At 48.7% G+C, this 18179-nt stretch overlaps 4 protein-coding genes across 4 annotated transcripts; 2 read left to right on the top strand and 2 right to left on the bottom strand.

The window, feature by feature from the left end:
- Window positions 1-543: 543 nt before the first annotated feature.
- On the bottom strand, window positions 544-1766 carry B0J16DRAFT_53270 (necrosis inducing protein-domain-containing protein). The gene is made up of 3 exons (XM_046134012.1): window positions 1706-1766; window positions 1369-1644; window positions 544-1321 (listed from the first exon to the last, which is right to left on the bottom strand). The coding sequence occupies exons 2-3, from the start codon at window positions 1590-1592 to the stop codon at window positions 838-840; spliced, it is 708 nt and encodes a 235-aa protein (XP_045985965.1). The 5' UTR covers window positions 1593-1644; window positions 1706-1766; the 3' UTR covers window positions 544-837.
- Window positions 1767-5219: 3453 nt separating this feature from the next.
- Window positions 5220-11353, top strand: B0J16DRAFT_262224 (uncharacterized protein; the record flags this gene model as incomplete). Its single annotated transcript, XM_046123301.1, has 2 exons — window positions 5220-10728; window positions 10779-11353. 2 exons carry the CDS (start codon window positions 5220-5222, stop codon window positions 11351-11353), a joined length of 6084 nt encoding a protein of 2027 aa, XP_045985964.1.
- Window positions 11354-11975: 622 nt separating this feature from the next.
- Window positions 11976-14256, bottom strand: B0J16DRAFT_410805 (uncharacterized protein). Its single transcript, XM_046133185.1, has 3 exons — window positions 13406-14256; window positions 13001-13337; window positions 11976-12814 (listed from the first exon to the last, which is right to left on the bottom strand). Exons 1-3 carry the CDS (start codon window positions 14174-14176, stop codon window positions 12183-12185), a joined length of 1740 nt encoding a protein of 579 aa, XP_045985963.1. The 5' UTR covers window positions 14177-14256; the 3' UTR covers window positions 11976-12182.
- Window positions 14257-15652: 1396 nt separating this feature from the next.
- On the top strand, window positions 15653-18130 carry B0J16DRAFT_368337 (uncharacterized protein). Its single transcript, XM_046130208.1, has 4 exons — window positions 15653-16318; window positions 16378-17494; window positions 17544-17847; window positions 17900-18130. The coding sequence occupies exons 1-4, from the start codon at window positions 16050-16052 to the stop codon at window positions 17935-17937; spliced, it is 1728 nt and encodes a 575-aa protein (XP_045985962.1). The 5' UTR covers window positions 15653-16049; the 3' UTR covers window positions 17938-18130.
- Window positions 18131-18179: the final 49 nt, after the last annotated feature.

The raw sequence follows: 18179 nt of genomic DNA, 5'->3' as shown, positions 1-18179 counted from the left end.
ATATTATTCGCATTCGTCTGATCGCAAGAAGCAGGAGGAATTTAATATGATGTCAATCCACAGCGCGGGGACATGCACCATAATACCCGACGTGCGAAGAACTGTACGGTGACTCAACGCTTCCCTAGCTCTCGTTGGGGGGCTCGGCTGCTGATAACGTCCATCCTATGGCGTGCACTGCAGTGTAGTATTGATTGGTTGATGATTTCACGAACGAGTGACTATACTCGCCACTCTGCATTTCTTTGAAAATCCAAACTTCGATCAGAGAGGCTATCACCACATTTTTGTTACAGTAATTTTTTTTTGGTGGTGGACCCTGGATTTGAGCTTAAACTAACACGCAGTGATTCTCTTTCGACGATGTTTGGCCCACATGCTTCATCCGTCCATGGCCCACTCTAGTCGATGAGTCTCGTTGGCTGTTCAACTGATCAAGTTGCACTCAGACAGCGATCAACTTGTGGTTGGGATGGTGCCCGAAGACTGTAATTGGATGGACAGTTCGTGGCGAACAACCATCACAGCAACGACATATCGACTTGACATCGAGATATGATGCAATATTACAAGAGTCTGGCATTCATCAGGACTCATTGGAGCCTGACGAAATTACCAGAATCTACGCCTCGCCAATGAATCGATGTATCACAACTACTACGACAACATGGCATGAAAGGAACATGCAATCAGAAGATGCACAGTGTACATGTTAGTATATACTAAGAAGATATCTAGGAATTTTGCAAAACACGACACAACTCTCGACTAATCTTGGAGGATATCGCTTCACTTCCATCGCCTTGTCCGAAATCCTGACAGGCTAATTACAGTTGCTTAGATAGCCGCCTTGCCCAAGTTCGACTCAAAGGAACCATCCTTGAAAGGAACGTTGGCACTGCCAAAGTCAGTATTTGTCAACGCTGTGCGAGCTGCGGCAGGCAGGCTCTCCCAGGCGATCAAGGGCTGCTGGCCACCCTTGGTGGTGGTGAAGGTGATATGGTGGTTGGTAGGCCAGACGGCGGTATAGCCCACCAAGGGGCTGTTGCCTGAGAAGGTGCCCGAGGCTCTCTTGTCATATCCACCGTGTTGAGAAACGGCCATGCCAACAACACTGGCGCTTGTGCTCTGGCTGGATAGCCAGATGACGGCGTTCTCCCAGTCATGACGGTGTCCCAGGCCTGGTGAGGGCGAGTCTTTGGGCATGTACCAGGAGTACATGATACCATATCGACCATTGTAGACTCCGCCTCGGGCGTAGACTTGGCCAGTACTCTTGTCGCAACCGCTCGAGGACGAGCCAGTGGTGGCCAGTCCTCCACTATGAAGGGTCAGTCTCAACTTGGAACATATTGGGAAGAAACACACCTCGTGTTGCCTTGAGCGTCAACCGCGGGGAAGGAGACGCATCCCTGGAAGGTCTTGACGAAAGGCTTGTACTTTAGGTACAGCGATCCGGCAGTGCCTGAGGGGACAGTCTCTGGGAACCCAACGACGGCATCGTGGTTGATGACCGCACGTCGCTCAACAGGTGAACCGAATACACCAGAGGCAAGGGCAATACCCGACAGGAGCTGAGTGATTTGCACCATCTTGTTCTGGTAGATGACTGTTGAAGCAAGGCCAAAGACTGGAGGAAAGGCACTGAATGAGGGAGAAAGTGAGCTCTGAGTCTGATGAGAGTATCAGAGACGGGAATTCCAACCTCTCAGCCGGGGAAACTGTCAACTTAAAAAGATCACCATCATCACATCCCCACTTGCAAGATGCTACGTTAGATCGCAGGGTCTATGCTGCCACGAGGCTACATAGCAGCATCGAATTGGCAGATTATACATATTCTTGGTCCTTAGTGTGGGTGTTGCTGCTATGGACTGCCTTATTGGGAATCACGACCGACTGCATATATCATCTTAAGAGAGCTTGGTGTGCGGGGGGTACTCTTGGGGGTGATATGGCTGTCATAGCATTGACTTGGCGTTTGAGGTAATCCTGCTTGAAAAGTCCAAGAGTTTCTTGAGTAGGCATATACGATCTGGTCGTCTCTCGCGAGAATGAACATTTTCGTATCGACTCAGGAATTATGTAAGTCCAGATCGTCTCGAAAGCTTCTCGGTGTGAAGCACTCAAAGTGGTTGGTGGATTGAACTGTCCCTCTTAGCCAAGCGCGGTTGACGGCAAGATGGATGGCTCGTGGTGTAGCGGAAGAGTTGATTGGGATAAAGATCATCTGTAGGTGTTCATCGAAGTGGGTATTTGGTCATAACGGTAGATGGACTTCCCCTCTTAAGAGCAAGGATGGTTGATATTATCACACTTCAAACTACCGGCGGTTGATTAGCCGAAAATCTAGGTTTATCTGCCTAATCTTTGCCTATCTGTTGCCAGGATTGCATATAAGTTTGAGAGAGACTCGAATATGGGAATAAGCAAAAGCTGGTGATGTATGTCAGATTGTACAACAAGGTGAAACCGAGGCAACTTAATAAATGCATACTATTAACTCTCGGATATATACAACCATGCACTCCTCAGCCATTATCTCTCTGATGTCCCGGCTGTCTTCATCCCGCGCCTCTAGTTACCTAACTAAACAGAAGTCTAGATGCCTTCTTCTGTCCCAACATTTTACTAGCATATGTAAGTACTTATGATTACCTGATAATAGAGGTGCGGGATATGCATACACAACCGGAACATTAAAGAGATGCCCTCTTAAACAAAGATGTTGCTGCCCGAAAAAGTGCGGCCTCGTCTAGGGTAACTTGATTGGGACATGCACTTAAACAAGCTTACAACTAGCACTTGGTTTACCTCAACATTAGTTGCTTGTTAGCTCTGTGTCTAATCAAGCGTAAATGGTGTGCGTATTTGGCTTGCATCTGGCGGATTCAACTGCCAGATCTCGATACCAATCTTTGTGCCTTGATATGGATGCATTCAACATGGCAAGCCAATGCATCGTATAAACCTTACAAGCAACCACACAACCATTATTGACAATTAGCGCGTTCCACAAAGCCCAACAGAGATGTTCAGCTTTCTCGGTGAGGCATAGTATGACCCGATTTGGACGATATTTTCATGTGCTGGACGAATGTAGTGGCACACGATCGACTGCGCAGACAAGGCAGGTTGCGCCTCATCGATGAAGCCATGCGCCTTGGGTGACTATGAGCCGCCACAATGCATCATCAGAGTAACGGTTATGGTTGTACATGGTGAAAGGATTTGATCCGATGCAGGGTGGACGCAGGGATGGAATAAAGAATTCTCGCGGGATTTAATCGCGTGAGGTGTCTTAGGGAGGAGGATAGAATTCCAGTGTTACAGTGGACTTGCAGCAGTAGATGTAGCTAAAGAACTCTCCAGTGCATATATCCAGAGAGTAGAACTGGTACATTCAAGAATTGGTTATACAGCGGTTGATACATGGAAGCAGACATGGGAAAAGTGTAACCACCCATGATACAGTACAGTTAAGAACACTCCAGCAACCCTTTTGAAGCTATCGTGAGACATGCCATTCCTTTGATGCAAGGTTGGTGGCGGCAGAATTCGTGCATCGCCAAGATCGCACAGGCACAGCACAGCACAGCAAAGCACAAAGCCTGCAATGCAGGGGACACTACGAATATGCACGATTACTCATGCTGATGATTAGTTTAGTTCAAGATCAAATGTCGGGAATGGAAGATGCGGACCCTGCAGATGGGGGATGGGATGAAGGGAGGGAACTTTCCTGTATACGCGGGCCCTCAGCAAGACTGGCACGAGCCTTGTAGAGGACCGGGCGCAATGTCATTCTTGGTCTCATCTGAAGATTAGTCGCGTTATAATTCAGCACGGACAGCAGTTGCAGTTGGGCCATGGGAGGTTTATACGGGAGTTAAGTCGTCTCATTAATGTTAGGTTCTTAAGGTGGTGTGTAAGACTGCATCGATTAGGGGAATAAATCTGCGTGACTTGTTTAGAGGCTGCATATATTAGTCGCTACTTAAAAAGGAACGGGACTGTATGTAGATGCAAAAGCAAATGCATTCGCCTCGTTTCTTCATGGCCCTGTATGTCTTATCAAAAGGCTAGACTGTCGATCCACACTCATTAACTTGCAGCACATACCGAACGGCACTATGTAACCCCAAAAAAGTAGTGGAGATGGGATTGAGATTGGAAGAAGGAGACCCCAGAATTTCAAAAGCAATTAGCGATAGAAGAATCTCCATCTACGAATATGTTACTGTTTTTGTTACCACGGTTTCAAGAGGATATGAATTAAAATAGCACTAGAATTAGAAACAGAACTTATTCATACCTAAACCCGGAATATTACCTATTCCCTCTTGAGCTTGGGCTTGGTATTGATCCATATTGACATTGACATTGACATTGACATTAGCATTGGCACTGACTGGTATTGAATTGGTTCTCACTAATCGTTAGTTCAACCTTCTTGACTCTTTCTCTAGTCTAGCACATAACTTATTCATTCTCAGCTTCGACTCTGACTGTCACTTTCTTTTCCCATTCAATTCAACAATAGCCAGTCAGCTTTTCCTATTGTTCGATTCTGTTTCTTCTCCTCATTTCTGTTTGACCCATACTTTACCAATTCCTTTCTCAGCCTTTTAGCCTAACCAACCTCGATTCATCTTCCATCCTACGAAAAGGGCAAAGGCTGAGGCCACTCCTCGATCTAGAATCCTTGCCAAAAAAAACCCGCTGCAACCTCCGTAAGGTACAGCAGGTACCTTATTTCGCGTTTGCTCAGGGGTTTGAATTTTGAACGACCTGACCGCGGCTGCCAACCAAATAGGCCAGCTCATTCACCAACAAAAAAACGAATTCGTCCAGACTTCGGTGCGATCGAATATCTAATTCGACTCGTCTCTCCTTTGCGCCGCGATTGTATCTTCTTGCTGCGAAGGTCCGGAGCGGAGCCGAGATCCATGAACCTGGTATTGGCTAACGGGGCATCTGTTCGACGACAGCTCCTGACACTGCGTTCTGATATTTATATTTGAATATCTTGATGAAACCTCCCGTACAACAAAGACCAAACGTCCCGACCACCACCTCCAAATCCGAATCCCTCGAACCGTAAAGATATCCCTTATCTCTCGCCGTTGCCGACCCCCAACTGCGAAACCCTCGACTCTGCCGACTGTTGGTTAATCTGAACATCCTCGACAAGTCGGACCGGCCTGCGACGATCTTCAATGCCCTGGCAGCCTCTCCCCCGCATCGCGTTCGCCGTCGCGACCTACCCGTTTCCAGCATCTAGTCCGGCCGACCTTCCTCTCGAGATTGGCGATGAGCTCTACATTATCGAGGAGACGCTAGACGGCAACTGGTTGCGCGGCTACTTGGTAGCGCCTCCCAGTCTGCTGGCTGGCTTGACTTCCGTCAAGGGTCAGACGCTTGAGGCGCGCGTGTTTAGCGGAATCTTCCCCAGAAGCTGTGTTGAGGTTCGGGAGATGCTGGGAGAGCCAGACGAGGACGACGAAAACGACGATGCAGCAAGCGATGGTCCCGCCATGGATGGTGACATGCCACGCGCAAGCGATTCTGCCAAAAGCGGCGTGACGAACAATTCAGCTCGCAAAAGTCGGGAGAGAACAAACAGGTCAACGATTTCCAGTAGCCGTACTCCCTTCAGGGAACTACCCAATGGCACTCTGGGCAGTCTCTCTGTGCCTGTACTAAGAGATCCCGACGCCCCACGACCTGCTGCACCTGTGCCGATGCTGAAGATTGGAGACGAGACACCGACATCACTTTCAGAACCCTTGATCGACGAGATAGCTTCATGCCTCAGGGAATGGCACTCTACCAACTTACACGAGCTCCTGCTTTCTCGACAGTATGGACGACTTGACCAGCTCTCGCAGCTAATCACAAGTCTCAACTTATCTCGACAACAATTTTTATATAACGTCCTTACTGCACATGAATACGATCGTCTACGCGAAAAGACAGTATGGGACTTGGTGCGGGTGAACAAGCTTTGTGGAGGAGAAGTCATTGTTCGAGATCCTGAAGCCCGTGGAAGAGTCTTGACAGCCGACGATTGTATTGTTAAGGTCACCAAATTGCAGTCTGTCATGAGTCTATTGGACGAGCCCCCGCAGTCTACAGTCGAATTGACTGCTCTGCATCATCTCATGGTTGACATCAAAGGTTTTGCTGGTACTTCAATCGAGGAAACATCACTCGTTTTCTACCTTGTTAGCAAGCCTGCATATGGTCAACCCTCTGTTCTTTCAGAAGGTTTCACCGTCAAGATCCCTGCAGGTGGCACACTTGTCAACTTGGCCAAGCATGTCCAGACAAAAACGCTCTTTACCGACCTATCTTCCCAAGATGTGGGTGACGTACCTTCGGCAGAAGCCGAGCTCTTCCTTGTTGTCAAGGTTTTGGCGTCCCACCATATTATTCCCACACAGTCTTTATCTCGATCCGGAACAGCGCCATCAGGAGGATATTCCAGAGATCAAGCGAAGCCAAACTCCTCAGGCGGTATAAAGTCGAGGAGAAGCCTTATGTGGGGTAGCAAGAGCTCAAGGGGCATTTCACGGGGCTCGCCTGTGTCGCGCATGGATGCTGTTGCTGAACAGAATGACGAGCGTCACTCGATGAACGGTTCCGAGAGTCGAGAGGGCTCTGGGCCACCGAGTACGGCGGGATCGAAGGCCGGCAGCCCCTCAGATGGTACACAAACAGCGGACCGTACGGTTGGCCTCGGTGTTCTACGACTAAACCCGATTATGAAACAGGACGATGAAGTCGAACATCTGATGAGCATTTGGTCAGCCTCATTAAGACACGCGGGCGAGAAGGACGCTGGTGATGACTGGGATCCGCTGGTCAAAGAGTTACTGGACAGTCCATCTGGACACTATGAGAAATCCCGGAGGTCAGACCGATTGCAACTTCAACTCAAGAGTTTCAACCACTCAGATGCCGACATTCTCATAAAATCTACTCCGACTATGCTCTCAGGGGTAGCCAAGACAAGCAAAATGGGCTTTTCTGGTGCTCCTACAAGACCTCGCTCGGATATCTACTTCACCTTGAAAGATGCCGTACTTGGCAAACAGAACCTTTTGTCACGATTTGGCGGTAGTGCAACGGCAATGCCCTCCAGTGTCAACGGAAATAACCTACAGATAACTCTCGAAGTCAGAAAAACTTCTGGAGAACGATTCGAGAACTGTATCTTTGCTTCCTCAAATACCGAGCCGCTGAGCACTTTCAAATCGTTAGCTACGGAGCGAGGAGAATCCTGGAACCAAACACTACGGCTTTCTTTGGCCCCTAACGATGTGCCACATGCCCATGTTGTCATGTTTGTTTCTGACATGCCTAACCCCCCTTTCGCCATTGCTCATATTCCATTGTGGGACCAGGGGGCATTCATACGTGATGGTCTACACGGTCTGCTTCTCTATAAGATAGATGAGCACACCTCGACTGCACAGCCTGGGCCAACTGGAAAGGGCGGATATCTATCACTCTCGTGGACTCCCCAAGGCAAAGACGATCACTCAGCGGATACTAATGGTCCTCTTGCTGTTCTCCGTACCGACACCTACCTATGCAGTACTCGATTCTCACAGGATAGGGTAGTCCTGGGACTCCTGAAATGGCGAGATCTTCAACGAGAGGACGTTCCTGGTGTGCTTAAGCAGTTCATCTTTGTGCCTGAGATCGAAGTGGTCAAGCTGCTCAACGATGTGCTGGATGCCCTTTTCGGAATTCTTGTGGAATACTCGGGCAGTGGCGAGTTTGAGGATCTGGTGTTCACTGCTTTGGTCAGAGTGTTAGGTATCGTCCATGACCGAAGATTCAACCTAGGACCCTTGGTCGACCAGTACGCCGAGAACCAGTTCAACTATCCATTTGCGACACCATGTCTGATGCGGTCTTTCACCCGACTACTTCAGAACCCTTCCGAACCCGAGATTGCCAGGAAGCTACGTGCTACCTTCAAGGTTGTCAGGCACATCCTTAAGTTTATCACCCATGCGAGAAACCAGCAAAAGGAGAAGGAAGCTGGTATAGGCATCACCTCCGCAACGACAGGATTTACACGCGAACTCCGTGCCATATTTAAGGCTCTTGACGCGATGATGCGCAACACTGCCCCTGCTCTTGTTGGAACGCAGACCCTCGCTGTTCAGCATTTCCATCTGTGGTTACCGGAACTTGCTGGTTTACTGAACACAGAGGAGATCCTGCATATTGCCATTGACTTCATGGACTCGTGTACAGATGTCAAGGGCAAACTTATTCTTTATAAGCTTGTGCTAATTATTAATTACGGAAAGCTGGATCTATTTGCTCATCCCGACCAGAAACTGGCATTGAGTACCAACACCGTGAGATGGATCACCCCTCACTGGGGCCATACGGGAGTGGTGACAGATCAATGGAGAGATCAGATTCGCCTCTGCTGCTCTGTCCTGGCCAGCCAGATTGATTACCTTGGATCCGAAATCCCCGACCACATTCCTAAAATAATCGATTCCTACTTAGCGATTCTTGCGACCCCTCGCAAGTCGAAGGATCGCCTTTCTCTTCTTTTCCCATCATCATACCCTTTCCCAACTAAGCCTGTTAATGACGACCTTGAATTCGATGAAGCTTTGGTCGAGCTTTCTGCTATTTTGTCTTCAATATCTAATTCCCCCTCAGGCATGCAACTTGAGCTTGCCGAGGATGACTTGACTACTTTACTAGAAAATCTGCTTAGAGTTCACATGAGTATTCTCAAGGGAGAGGCATATCCCCTTGGATGGTTGAGTGTGCATATTCATCATCACAAATCGACCATGCGAACGCTTGAGTATCTTGCTGGTACTATGTTGGACGCATTCCTCCCAGATCCTGAGGAAGCTGAGACTTTTAATACTGAGCTGTGGAAGCTCTTCTTCACAACGCTTCTGAAGCTGGTGGGCAGCACATCTCTTGCTCTGGAGACGTTCCCGGAGCAGAAGCGAAGAGCAGTGTGGAAGATTGCGGGTGATGTTCGAGAACATGGCGCTGAGCTTTTGCGTCGTACCTGGGAGGCCATTGGATGGGAGACTTCACCTGACGAACGAAGCCGGTACAATCTTCTGAAGATGGGAGGATATCAAGTTCAGTATGTTCCTGCCCTCGTTGGACCGATTGTCGAGCTATGTCTCAGCGTGCACGAGGGTCTTCGACGCATGGCGGTTGAGGTGCTACAAACCATGATTGTCAGTGAATGGACTTTGAGCGAGGATCTGTCAATCATTCAAACAGAGACGATCGATCGATTGGATATGTTCTTCAAGGAGAAGCCATTGACCGAAAGCATTCTTCAGAAGCTTTTCATTCCTGAGCTTCTTGAACGCTTCGAGCCCTTGGCAGATATACCCGATGAGCCGCTATACACTGCTATACGTGAGTTCGTTGGTACCATCGACGAATTCCTTGACCTTCTCGTTGCTGTGCACAGCAGCGACGACACTGACGAAGCCACGCATCTCATTAACCGTCTGCGACTCATGGAATTCCTTCGCGATATGCAAAAGGAGGAAATTTTCGTTCGTTATGTACACCAACTTGCAGACCTGCAAGCCGAGTCGAGAAACCACACCGAAGCAGGTTTGGCTCTGCGACTTCACGCTGATCTCTACGAGTGGGACCCAACCAGCCAAACACCCGCTCTCCCAGACCCAGACTTCCCAGCACAGACACAGTTTGAACGCAAGGAGCGACTATATTTCGACATGATCAAGTATTTCGAGGAGGGCGAGTCATGGAGTCACGCTTTGGCAACCTATAAGGAACTGCAGGCGCAGTACGAGAGCAATATCTTCGATTTCTCCAAGCTTGCCAGGACGGAACGGGCGATTGCAACGATTTACGAGACCATCTCAAAGAGCGACAAGCTTATCCCCAAATACTTCAAGGTTGTCTACAAAGGACTTGGATTCCATGCGAACCTTCGAGATAAGGAGTTCATATATGAGGGATCTCCTAGCGAACGTGCTTCGGCCTTCACAGATCGCATGCAAGAACAATACCCGGCTGCTCAGATCGTCACTGGAGGAGATGTTGACGACGTTGAGGGCCAGTTCCTGGTCATCTCGGCAGTTACGCCTCATCGTGATCTAAACCATCAGGTCTTCCAACGCGCACGAGTCCCACAAGTGATCCGAGACTTCCTTCTCTCGTCGCACCCTCAGACCTTCTCCATTTCCACACGACGCAACACGACTGGACCCGTCAAGGAGCACTCTGCCGAGAAGTTGGTGTTCACTACTGCCGATGCTTTCCCTACTATTCTCCGACGTAGCGAGGTCGTTGACGCTCAAGAGATCAGCCTCGGTGCTCACGAGACAGCCCTGGAACGTATCGTTCGCAAGACCCAAGAGATGACTGCTCTTGAACATCGCGTTGCTGACGGTAACGACGACCATGCGCAACTACTTGTTGATGCAGTCAGCGTATCAGTAAACCCTACATCTGAGAACAGCGTCGCTTGTTACCGACAACTGCTGCCAGAACCCAAGGAGGCTGATGACGATGCCGAGGAAGAGGAGAATCATGAAGTGTCTGAGGTAGAATTGACTCCTCAAGACAGCGCAATTAAAATGGCGCTTGTTGATCATGCCATTATGATCAAGAGGTGTCTGGCCATGTTTGCCCGAAGTTCTAATGAGCTCCTCAGCCAGAAACATGACGAGCTTCATAGATGTAAGTTCAAACCACAACGAGAAAGTAGTTCAGCTCACTAATTCCTGCAGGTTTCGAAAGCACCTTTGCGCCAGAGATCGCACATTTCACTCCTCCCCAGCCTCAACGAGAGCTTGTTGCGACCCCTTCTCCAACCTGGAGACGATCATCTCGTTCCTCTGAAGCTAGCCCGAAGAATAAGAGCGCTGGTGTCGCTGTGAATGGTGTCACCGCCGAGGAAGCTTCGGTGATCCGACCAGTTTCGAAACGAGGCACACGACTAAGCTTCCTAGGAGGCACCAAGAAGAAGGAGCCCGAATTGCCAACCGAACCCGAAGAAGCGACCGTAGACATCGAAACAGCAAGCAACCTCAGCCGCTCCCTGAGCCAAAGCCAGGGCAAAGAACATGGTCGTCGACACAGTTTCTTCCGCACACAGTCGCAGGACGAGAAGCACCCCGAATCCCCCGGAGGCCTTAGCAGCCGCGGAAGTCTCGACCAGCAATTTGGCGCCCCCAACGAAAAGCCTGTCGAGAACAAGCTCGCTAGCAAGAAGGGCAGTGTCCGCAAGAGATTCAGCATGCTCAAGATAGGTCGCAAAGGCAGCAAAGGCAATGGCGTGATGGGCAGTCTGGATGAGGAGTAGGACTACTTCCGGGCATACTTTGGCCGATACAGCGTTGGCTTTGACGACAAGACTTCTCGACACTGAGAAGACGAGCATTTACAACCACTGGTATGAGAACGTGGTATGAACAGACCCCGACGGGTCCATCTTACACTTCCTTTGTCCTTTCTGAATTTAACTATAAAAAAGCTTCCGACCTACAATGGAACAGGGAGAAAGAAGACATGTATTCACAACTAGAGAAACCAAGGTTGGATCACCTTGAGGAAAAAGAGAGACGAGATGTGGAATTAGGAGAACGGACGGATGGATGGCTATACAGTGTGCTGATACCTCGCTGCCCTCTTGACGATAAAGAGAGGGTTAGGCCTTTTATTTCCTTTATTGCTTTTTCTGGTTTATTTCGATTTGTTACTGATGTTCTTCGTTGTCAAAAAGACATCTTCGCATTCATTCCGTTTTATTCACATCTTTTTTGTCATGTAGCTTGGTGTTCTGGATACCTAGGATGTTGTGGTCATATGAGCATATGTGTGCTTGAAGCATGCGTGTACAATTTATACCGAAAGCCCTACGGGGCATCGGCATTCATAATTCATCTTTTATGCTGTCATTTTGCGAAAGAATATGTGTGATTGACGCCCATGCTGCCGATAAACTAACTGTACACAATGCATGCCTAGGTGGGTAACATAAGAAATGTCCTCTAAGACTTAGGCTACAGAAATAAAGTAGCCTAAATGCCTCTCTAAATTGGCATAAGATAACTAAACCATTTCGTCTCTTATGCTTGTGACGGTCAAATCTTCTGACACCCCGTTCTGGGTGCAAGCTTTTGAAATCACCCCTATTGCCTCAGAAAGGCCGACCATCCCTCTCCCGTTCCCTTGTAGCCATATAAATGCGACACAAGAGTTCGGTCCCCGTTCTCTTGATACAAGCGTCGCTTTTCTTCTGGCCCCCATGCAACTAGCATCTGCTGCTTTCGAACCACGATGGGTTCCTTGATAGCATCCCTCTGCCCGATCTGTCTCATGTACAAGGCTGGCACCACGGTGCATACGTTGTGTAGACGATGGTAAAGCTCCTTCTTAGAGGGTGGTGGATCGATTCTTTCTACGTTGAAAGTCTTTCGGTTCTGTAACACGTTCTTGCAGTCAAGGTTCTTGAGCGTGTCAATGAAATCGGTAGATGTGGTGAGCTCGCCTCCAGATCTGACAATGAAAGAGTTGAGGTCAAGATAGAAGTGATTCGTTGAGATTTGAAGCTTCTCATACAGCTTCATTGCAGGCATGACAACTCGCTGGCATGTATTTTGGCAAAACGACTGAAATTGATCCTTCTCGATGAATATTTTCAGAATGTTGGCCAGTTCTCGGGTCATCGTTTCGCGGCGTTCTGTACGAACTGACTTGAAGTTGTGGGAGCTGAGAAGAGCGTTGTACGCCTCAGCGGTCCATGTTCTTACGGAAAAAAGATCTATGTGCAGACTGAAGTTAGTCACTCGAACGAATAGATCATGATGGTATAACACCAGGTGGGTGTCAGAAGAAATGCCCTTCACGACCTAGGCTACAGAAATAAAGTAGCCTAAATGCTAGCCTAAGCTAGCCTAAGGTGATCAAATTATTTCGTCTCTTATGCTCTCGGGGAATATCAACGTACCTCTTTTGGGCTCAACTGACATTTGCATTTCATTCTCGATGAAGCTTATGACTTCGACGTAGCGACCGATCGTGCCATAAAGCACTGTTTGGAAGATGTTGTCATGCAAATATCTCATTATCACGGATGTGATGATATCCTCGTCGGTTTCTGGAAAGCTGGAGCCATGGATCAGGTCAGGGTACTGGTAGAGGATTTGCTTGAATCTTCTGGCATCTACTGGTCGTTTCTTTGCGTTGCCAAGTAGACCATCGATGCCTTCCTGATGGTCATCCAACCACTGCCCCATGAACTTTTCAACCCAATCCTGAACTTGTTCGACCAGAGCATCGTACTCCTAGAATTCAAACGTTAGTGGATGTAAGGAGAATCTGGTGCACGAGATGTAGAGTTCGGATGACGTACCTGTCCAACCGCTTCAGGGGTTAACTCCTTGCGATATGGCTGAAGACTGAAGATATGAGATTGAGCGTCGTTGAGCTGTTCCCTGAGTGCACCATTCTCCGTCGCCAGCTCTTCTGCTCTGTTTGCCAGTGCCTTACTACTGACCTCAACCTCTGTCATGTTGGAATTCATTCTTTGTTTCAAGGTGTCGAGCTTCTCTGACAACGCTTGTGATTTCTCTTCGGCGATCTGTTTGTCTGTAGTGAGCATGGAGAGCTGTCTCACAAGATCATGTATTTGACGGTTGAGTTGAGTGTTTTGTTCGCGTAAGTTTGAGTCGGATTGGATGATATTGTCATTTTCAAAGCCAGCAAGCTCCTCAATCGATTGAAACTCAGCGGAGTGCGGCAGGGTAGCCTTTGGCAGTGTTGGCGACTGCGAGAAACTGTTATCGCTCAAAGCTTCTGCAATAGCGGGAGCACTGTCTAGTTCCATCAACTCGTGGATGACCATACATTCATCGTCTCGTTGACTTTGTTCACTTGAATCCCCAACCCATGCTCCGGGAGGTGCCTTGACTGTATTGGTGTTTCCTCTATGTTTTCGTTTTTCTGGGGAAAGAGATAATTCTCGACTTTCTCCTCTGTTTTCTTTTCGTGAACATGGAGAATCAGGTCGGGCTTTGGCGCGAGGCTCTTCCTTCATTTCAGTAGAGGGGCCGGTAATAGGTGTATTCTCGTCGATCGGCTCCTTTGGAGGCAGGGCAGGAGCGTGCTTCTTCGCATCCATCATTGTGAAGATGAGGGTTTGGAGTAGAGACGAGGCGGGGCAGGGAAGGAAGTTGGATCGAAATTTCTGACCTGATGTATGATAATTGTGAGAGCTTGAGTGCGAATCTGGGCAATGACATGGGGAAGAGTGCAGTGCAGTTGGGATACAGCACGAACAATGTAGAAAGGCGAGGCGCTTCGCTTCTCGGATAGCTGCAATTTGACAAAACGGAGCAGCCTGGAATGGGCAGACTACAGTCAGTATCTGCCCAGTAGAGGAAATGATGAATTATTCGCAGTTGAGTCGCTTACAGATTGGATGCAAGGTAGTTGCTGTAGGTAGAGAGGCTGACTGCATGTGCAAGCAGAAGGCAGGAGGTATGGGGTGTGTCGTTATCAGTGGCAGGTAGATCTAATTCGGCAATCCATCTCTTTGATGCCCCGGCTGTGCACATCCCGCACCTCCAATGGCCTAGTCTAGCTACTCTGTAATCAGAAGCCTAATAGACGAAAACAGATACTTTATCTCCTAAGACTTTGCTAAGAAATCTAAGTATTTATGATTACATGATGATGGAGGTGGGATGTGCACAGCCGGGGCATCAAGGAGATAGGAAGGTACATACCCAGATAGGCTTTCTATGGCTGCCTGCTGCTAGTTTCAGACAGGGCATACTCTCTGGTCAAGGAACTTGACTGTACTGAAATGTGCTTAGATGCAGTCATTGATTCTTGGTCTTGCCCTGGTGGTCTTGGTTCTGTATTCTTCGGCTTTTATCCACCAGCCAAGCAGGGATGAGGACCCTGCCAAGATCACGATTACGTCGTCTGACACTGCATGTAAACACAATCACTGCTTGGTACTATGAAGTGTAGTTCCAGGTAGCCCCGAGAGAAACTTGTGTTTGAATTTATTCAATGCAGCTGTCCGAGTTGTGAAAGAGCCTCCAGTTCTAAATCAACCAGTGTCATCCCAATTGAGCTAGGCCGAATGTCTGATCGACTACCCCTGCCAGTGCTGCAGGGCATTCTTCACCCCGCAAGTGGATCATACCCTCCATGACCTCAGCCGCAGCCGCAAGCCGTTTGGACTAAACTTGACATGGAAGCTTGGGTAGGTTTGCCCGTTTTAGTGGCCGCCCTGAACTAAGCTCGGGCGACAAACTTGACCTCATGCCAGTGGAGGTGAGCATGAAAGTCTGATGGAATAGGACTTTGACTAGGGCTCCCAGGCAGAATCATTGTTTCATCTTGGCGTCTGTACGCTTTGGACGTCCAAGAACCCCTCAATGGCGAGGAAACCTTGTGGTCGGATATTGCGAGTACCTAGGCAGTCATGACTAGGAGGCTTTGAGCAATGGCAGCCAGGGTGTAAGTTTATAACTCAATTCATCCAATCCTGTTGAATCTCCTTTAGTAGCTCAGTAGGCTATGGTGTGGTCAGAACATCCAATACATGGTAATGGAGGTTGATCGCCAGTTACAGCAGCAACTAATAATGAAGGAGTTAATCTATCCTGGACTGTGCCTACTGGTGACACCGCGGGGCAGGAACCAACCAGCGAATTTATGAACAGTCACTGCCACCTGGGCCTGCTCCTTCCTTCACCTACCTTGATCATCAGGCTTTCTCCCATCTGCCTTGCGAGTATTATTCTCCACCTCCAAGCTCTTAGAGATAGACTCTTCTTTCCTTCCACCGACACACTGTCTATTTCTTCTACTACTTGGTATCTGCTTTTCGTGTCGCTTACGAAGTGGCCTATCGCAGCATCACGACATTAGCAAACTTAATCACCGATACATAAGAGACGAAATAATCAGGTTCTTTACAGCAGATTGAATAAGGATCTAGGCAGTTTATTTTCGTCTCCCTAAAGCTTGGGTGAATCATCATGGAGTTTGATAAGATCAAGATCGCCGATCGAAAGATCATTGTGGGCATCGACTTCGGCACCACTTACTCAGGAGTCGCCTGGGCCGAGAGTCGCAATCCGTCGAGACGAACCTGCATTACCCAATGGCCTGTGTCCAGCTCCAACAAGGAGGGAGAATCTAGCGACAAGGTACCCTCAAAGCTACGATACAACGGGGACAAGATTGAATGGGGATTCTCCATTCCTATCACTGCACCTCAAGATGAAGTCATTGAGTGGTTCAAGCTGTATGTGTTTGCATATATATCAATTGATACAAATACCTGGTTGACTAACAATTTCACAGAGAACTTGATCCTGACCTACAGTCCATGAGTCAAACAGTGAGCAACGCTGCTGCTCGAGGAGGCCGAGACGTTGATAGCCTTGTCACCGACTTCATTTCCCAGCTTGGCGAACATCTTCTGTATACGCTTCGTGAGAAGCTCGGCGACAGCATTGTGAACAGTACTCCCCTCGAATTTGTTGTCACAGTTCCCGCTATCTGGAGCGACCTGGCCAAGGACAAGACTAAAAAAGCATGCCAAAAGGCATCAGGCCTCTCAACATCCCAGCAACAAGTCCACCTCGTCTCTGAGCCCGAGGCTGCTGCAATTTATGCTCTGCATGGACTTGACCCGCATGGACTAAAAGTCGATGATACAATCGTCGTGGTCGATGCCGGTGGTGGCACGGTCGACTTGATCTCCTACACCATCACCGGTCTTAAGCCTATCCTAGAAGTTCAAGAGGCTGCTCCTGGTTCGGGAGCCCTTTGTGGCTCCACCTTCCTCAATATGCGCTTCGCAAAGTATCTCAAAGGAAAGCTGGGAAAGGAAGAGGGATTCGACGAGGAAGTTATGGCAGAGGCTATGGAGGTATTTGAGAAGAAGGTCAAACGCCAGTTTGCTTTGAACGCTGGGCCGGACGAGACCTACAACATCCCTGTGGCTGGTCTGGCCAACAACAGGGCCCTTGGCATCAGTCGGGGCCGTTTCGCTCTGAAGGCATCAGATCTCAAAACCATCTTTGAGCCCGTTGTGCTTGAGGTAATCAGGTTGGTAAAGGACCAGATCACGGCTAGTAACGTGCCTGTCCGCGCCATTCTTCTGGTTGGTGGTTTTGGAGCATCCGGCTATCTCAAGGAACGACTTAGAATCGCTGTTGATAGGTCCATCCAGATCATGCAGCCACCCAACGCTTGGCAGGCCATTGTTCAAGGTGCGGTACTCAAGGGACTTGCAAATGCTTCCCCAGATCTTGCTGTGGTCAGGGTGAAAAATCGCAAGGCTCGAAAGCACTACGGCACTGAGTGGCGCGCTCGATTCGACGACAATCTTCATGGCCATCTCAAAGACAAAAAGATGTGGTGTGGTCTGGATGGGTGCTACAAAATTCGCGCGATGGAATGGTTTATCACCAGGGTGAGTTTCTTCGAGTTCAGTTGTATATGGTTGATCTAACATTCCGCAGGGCTCAGAGGTATCTGAAAACGAACCCTACTTCACATCATTTGTCTGGACGGGTGCCGTCAAGGAGGGTCGCATCCGCAAGATCAAGATGACAATCTACAATGATCAACTGCCCCGTGATGCGCCGTTGGTCCGCGACGACAACGTCAAGGTCCTCTCAAATGTTGAGGCCGATGTTAGCCACATTCCAGAGAATCAGCTTACTCGTCGACAAGGCGCAGACGGACAGTGGTACTACGAGCTGAGCTGCAAGATTGAGGCGCTCTATCTTTCAGCATCCACTACATACACTCTACTTTACAATAGTGAGTCACGAGAAGTCTATCTGCCTTGGAGTTTTGCTGACACTCAATACAGACCAGCGATACAACACAGTGACATGCGAATATGTCTAGCGAGTTACACAGATCTGGGAGTGAATGGCACAATGAGTTTGTGTATCTGGAACTAGTGAATGAAAGAAAACTAAGCGGCTTGGTTCTTTGATATCGGGAGGCATGAATGGGCGATGCAGGTCAAATTACAGGGAACTATGTACTCTACACTGACGAATCTTTCTCCGCAACTGCTACTCCTGGTGCTGCTGTGACTATAAAGAAAGAGACAGATAAAGATACTCTCGCCTTGTACAGTCAAG

This window comes from Fusarium flagelliforme, assembly GCF_020744385.1.
Source record: "Fusarium flagelliforme strain FIESC 12 MPI-CAGE-AA-0113 chromosome Unknown B0J16scaffold_2, whole genome shotgun sequence".
Taxonomy (NCBI): domain Eukaryota; kingdom Fungi; phylum Ascomycota; class Sordariomycetes; order Hypocreales; family Nectriaceae; genus Fusarium; species Fusarium flagelliforme.
The sequence above is the reverse complement of the archived record's forward strand: the minus strand, read 5'-3'. Positions and strand labels throughout refer to the sequence as shown.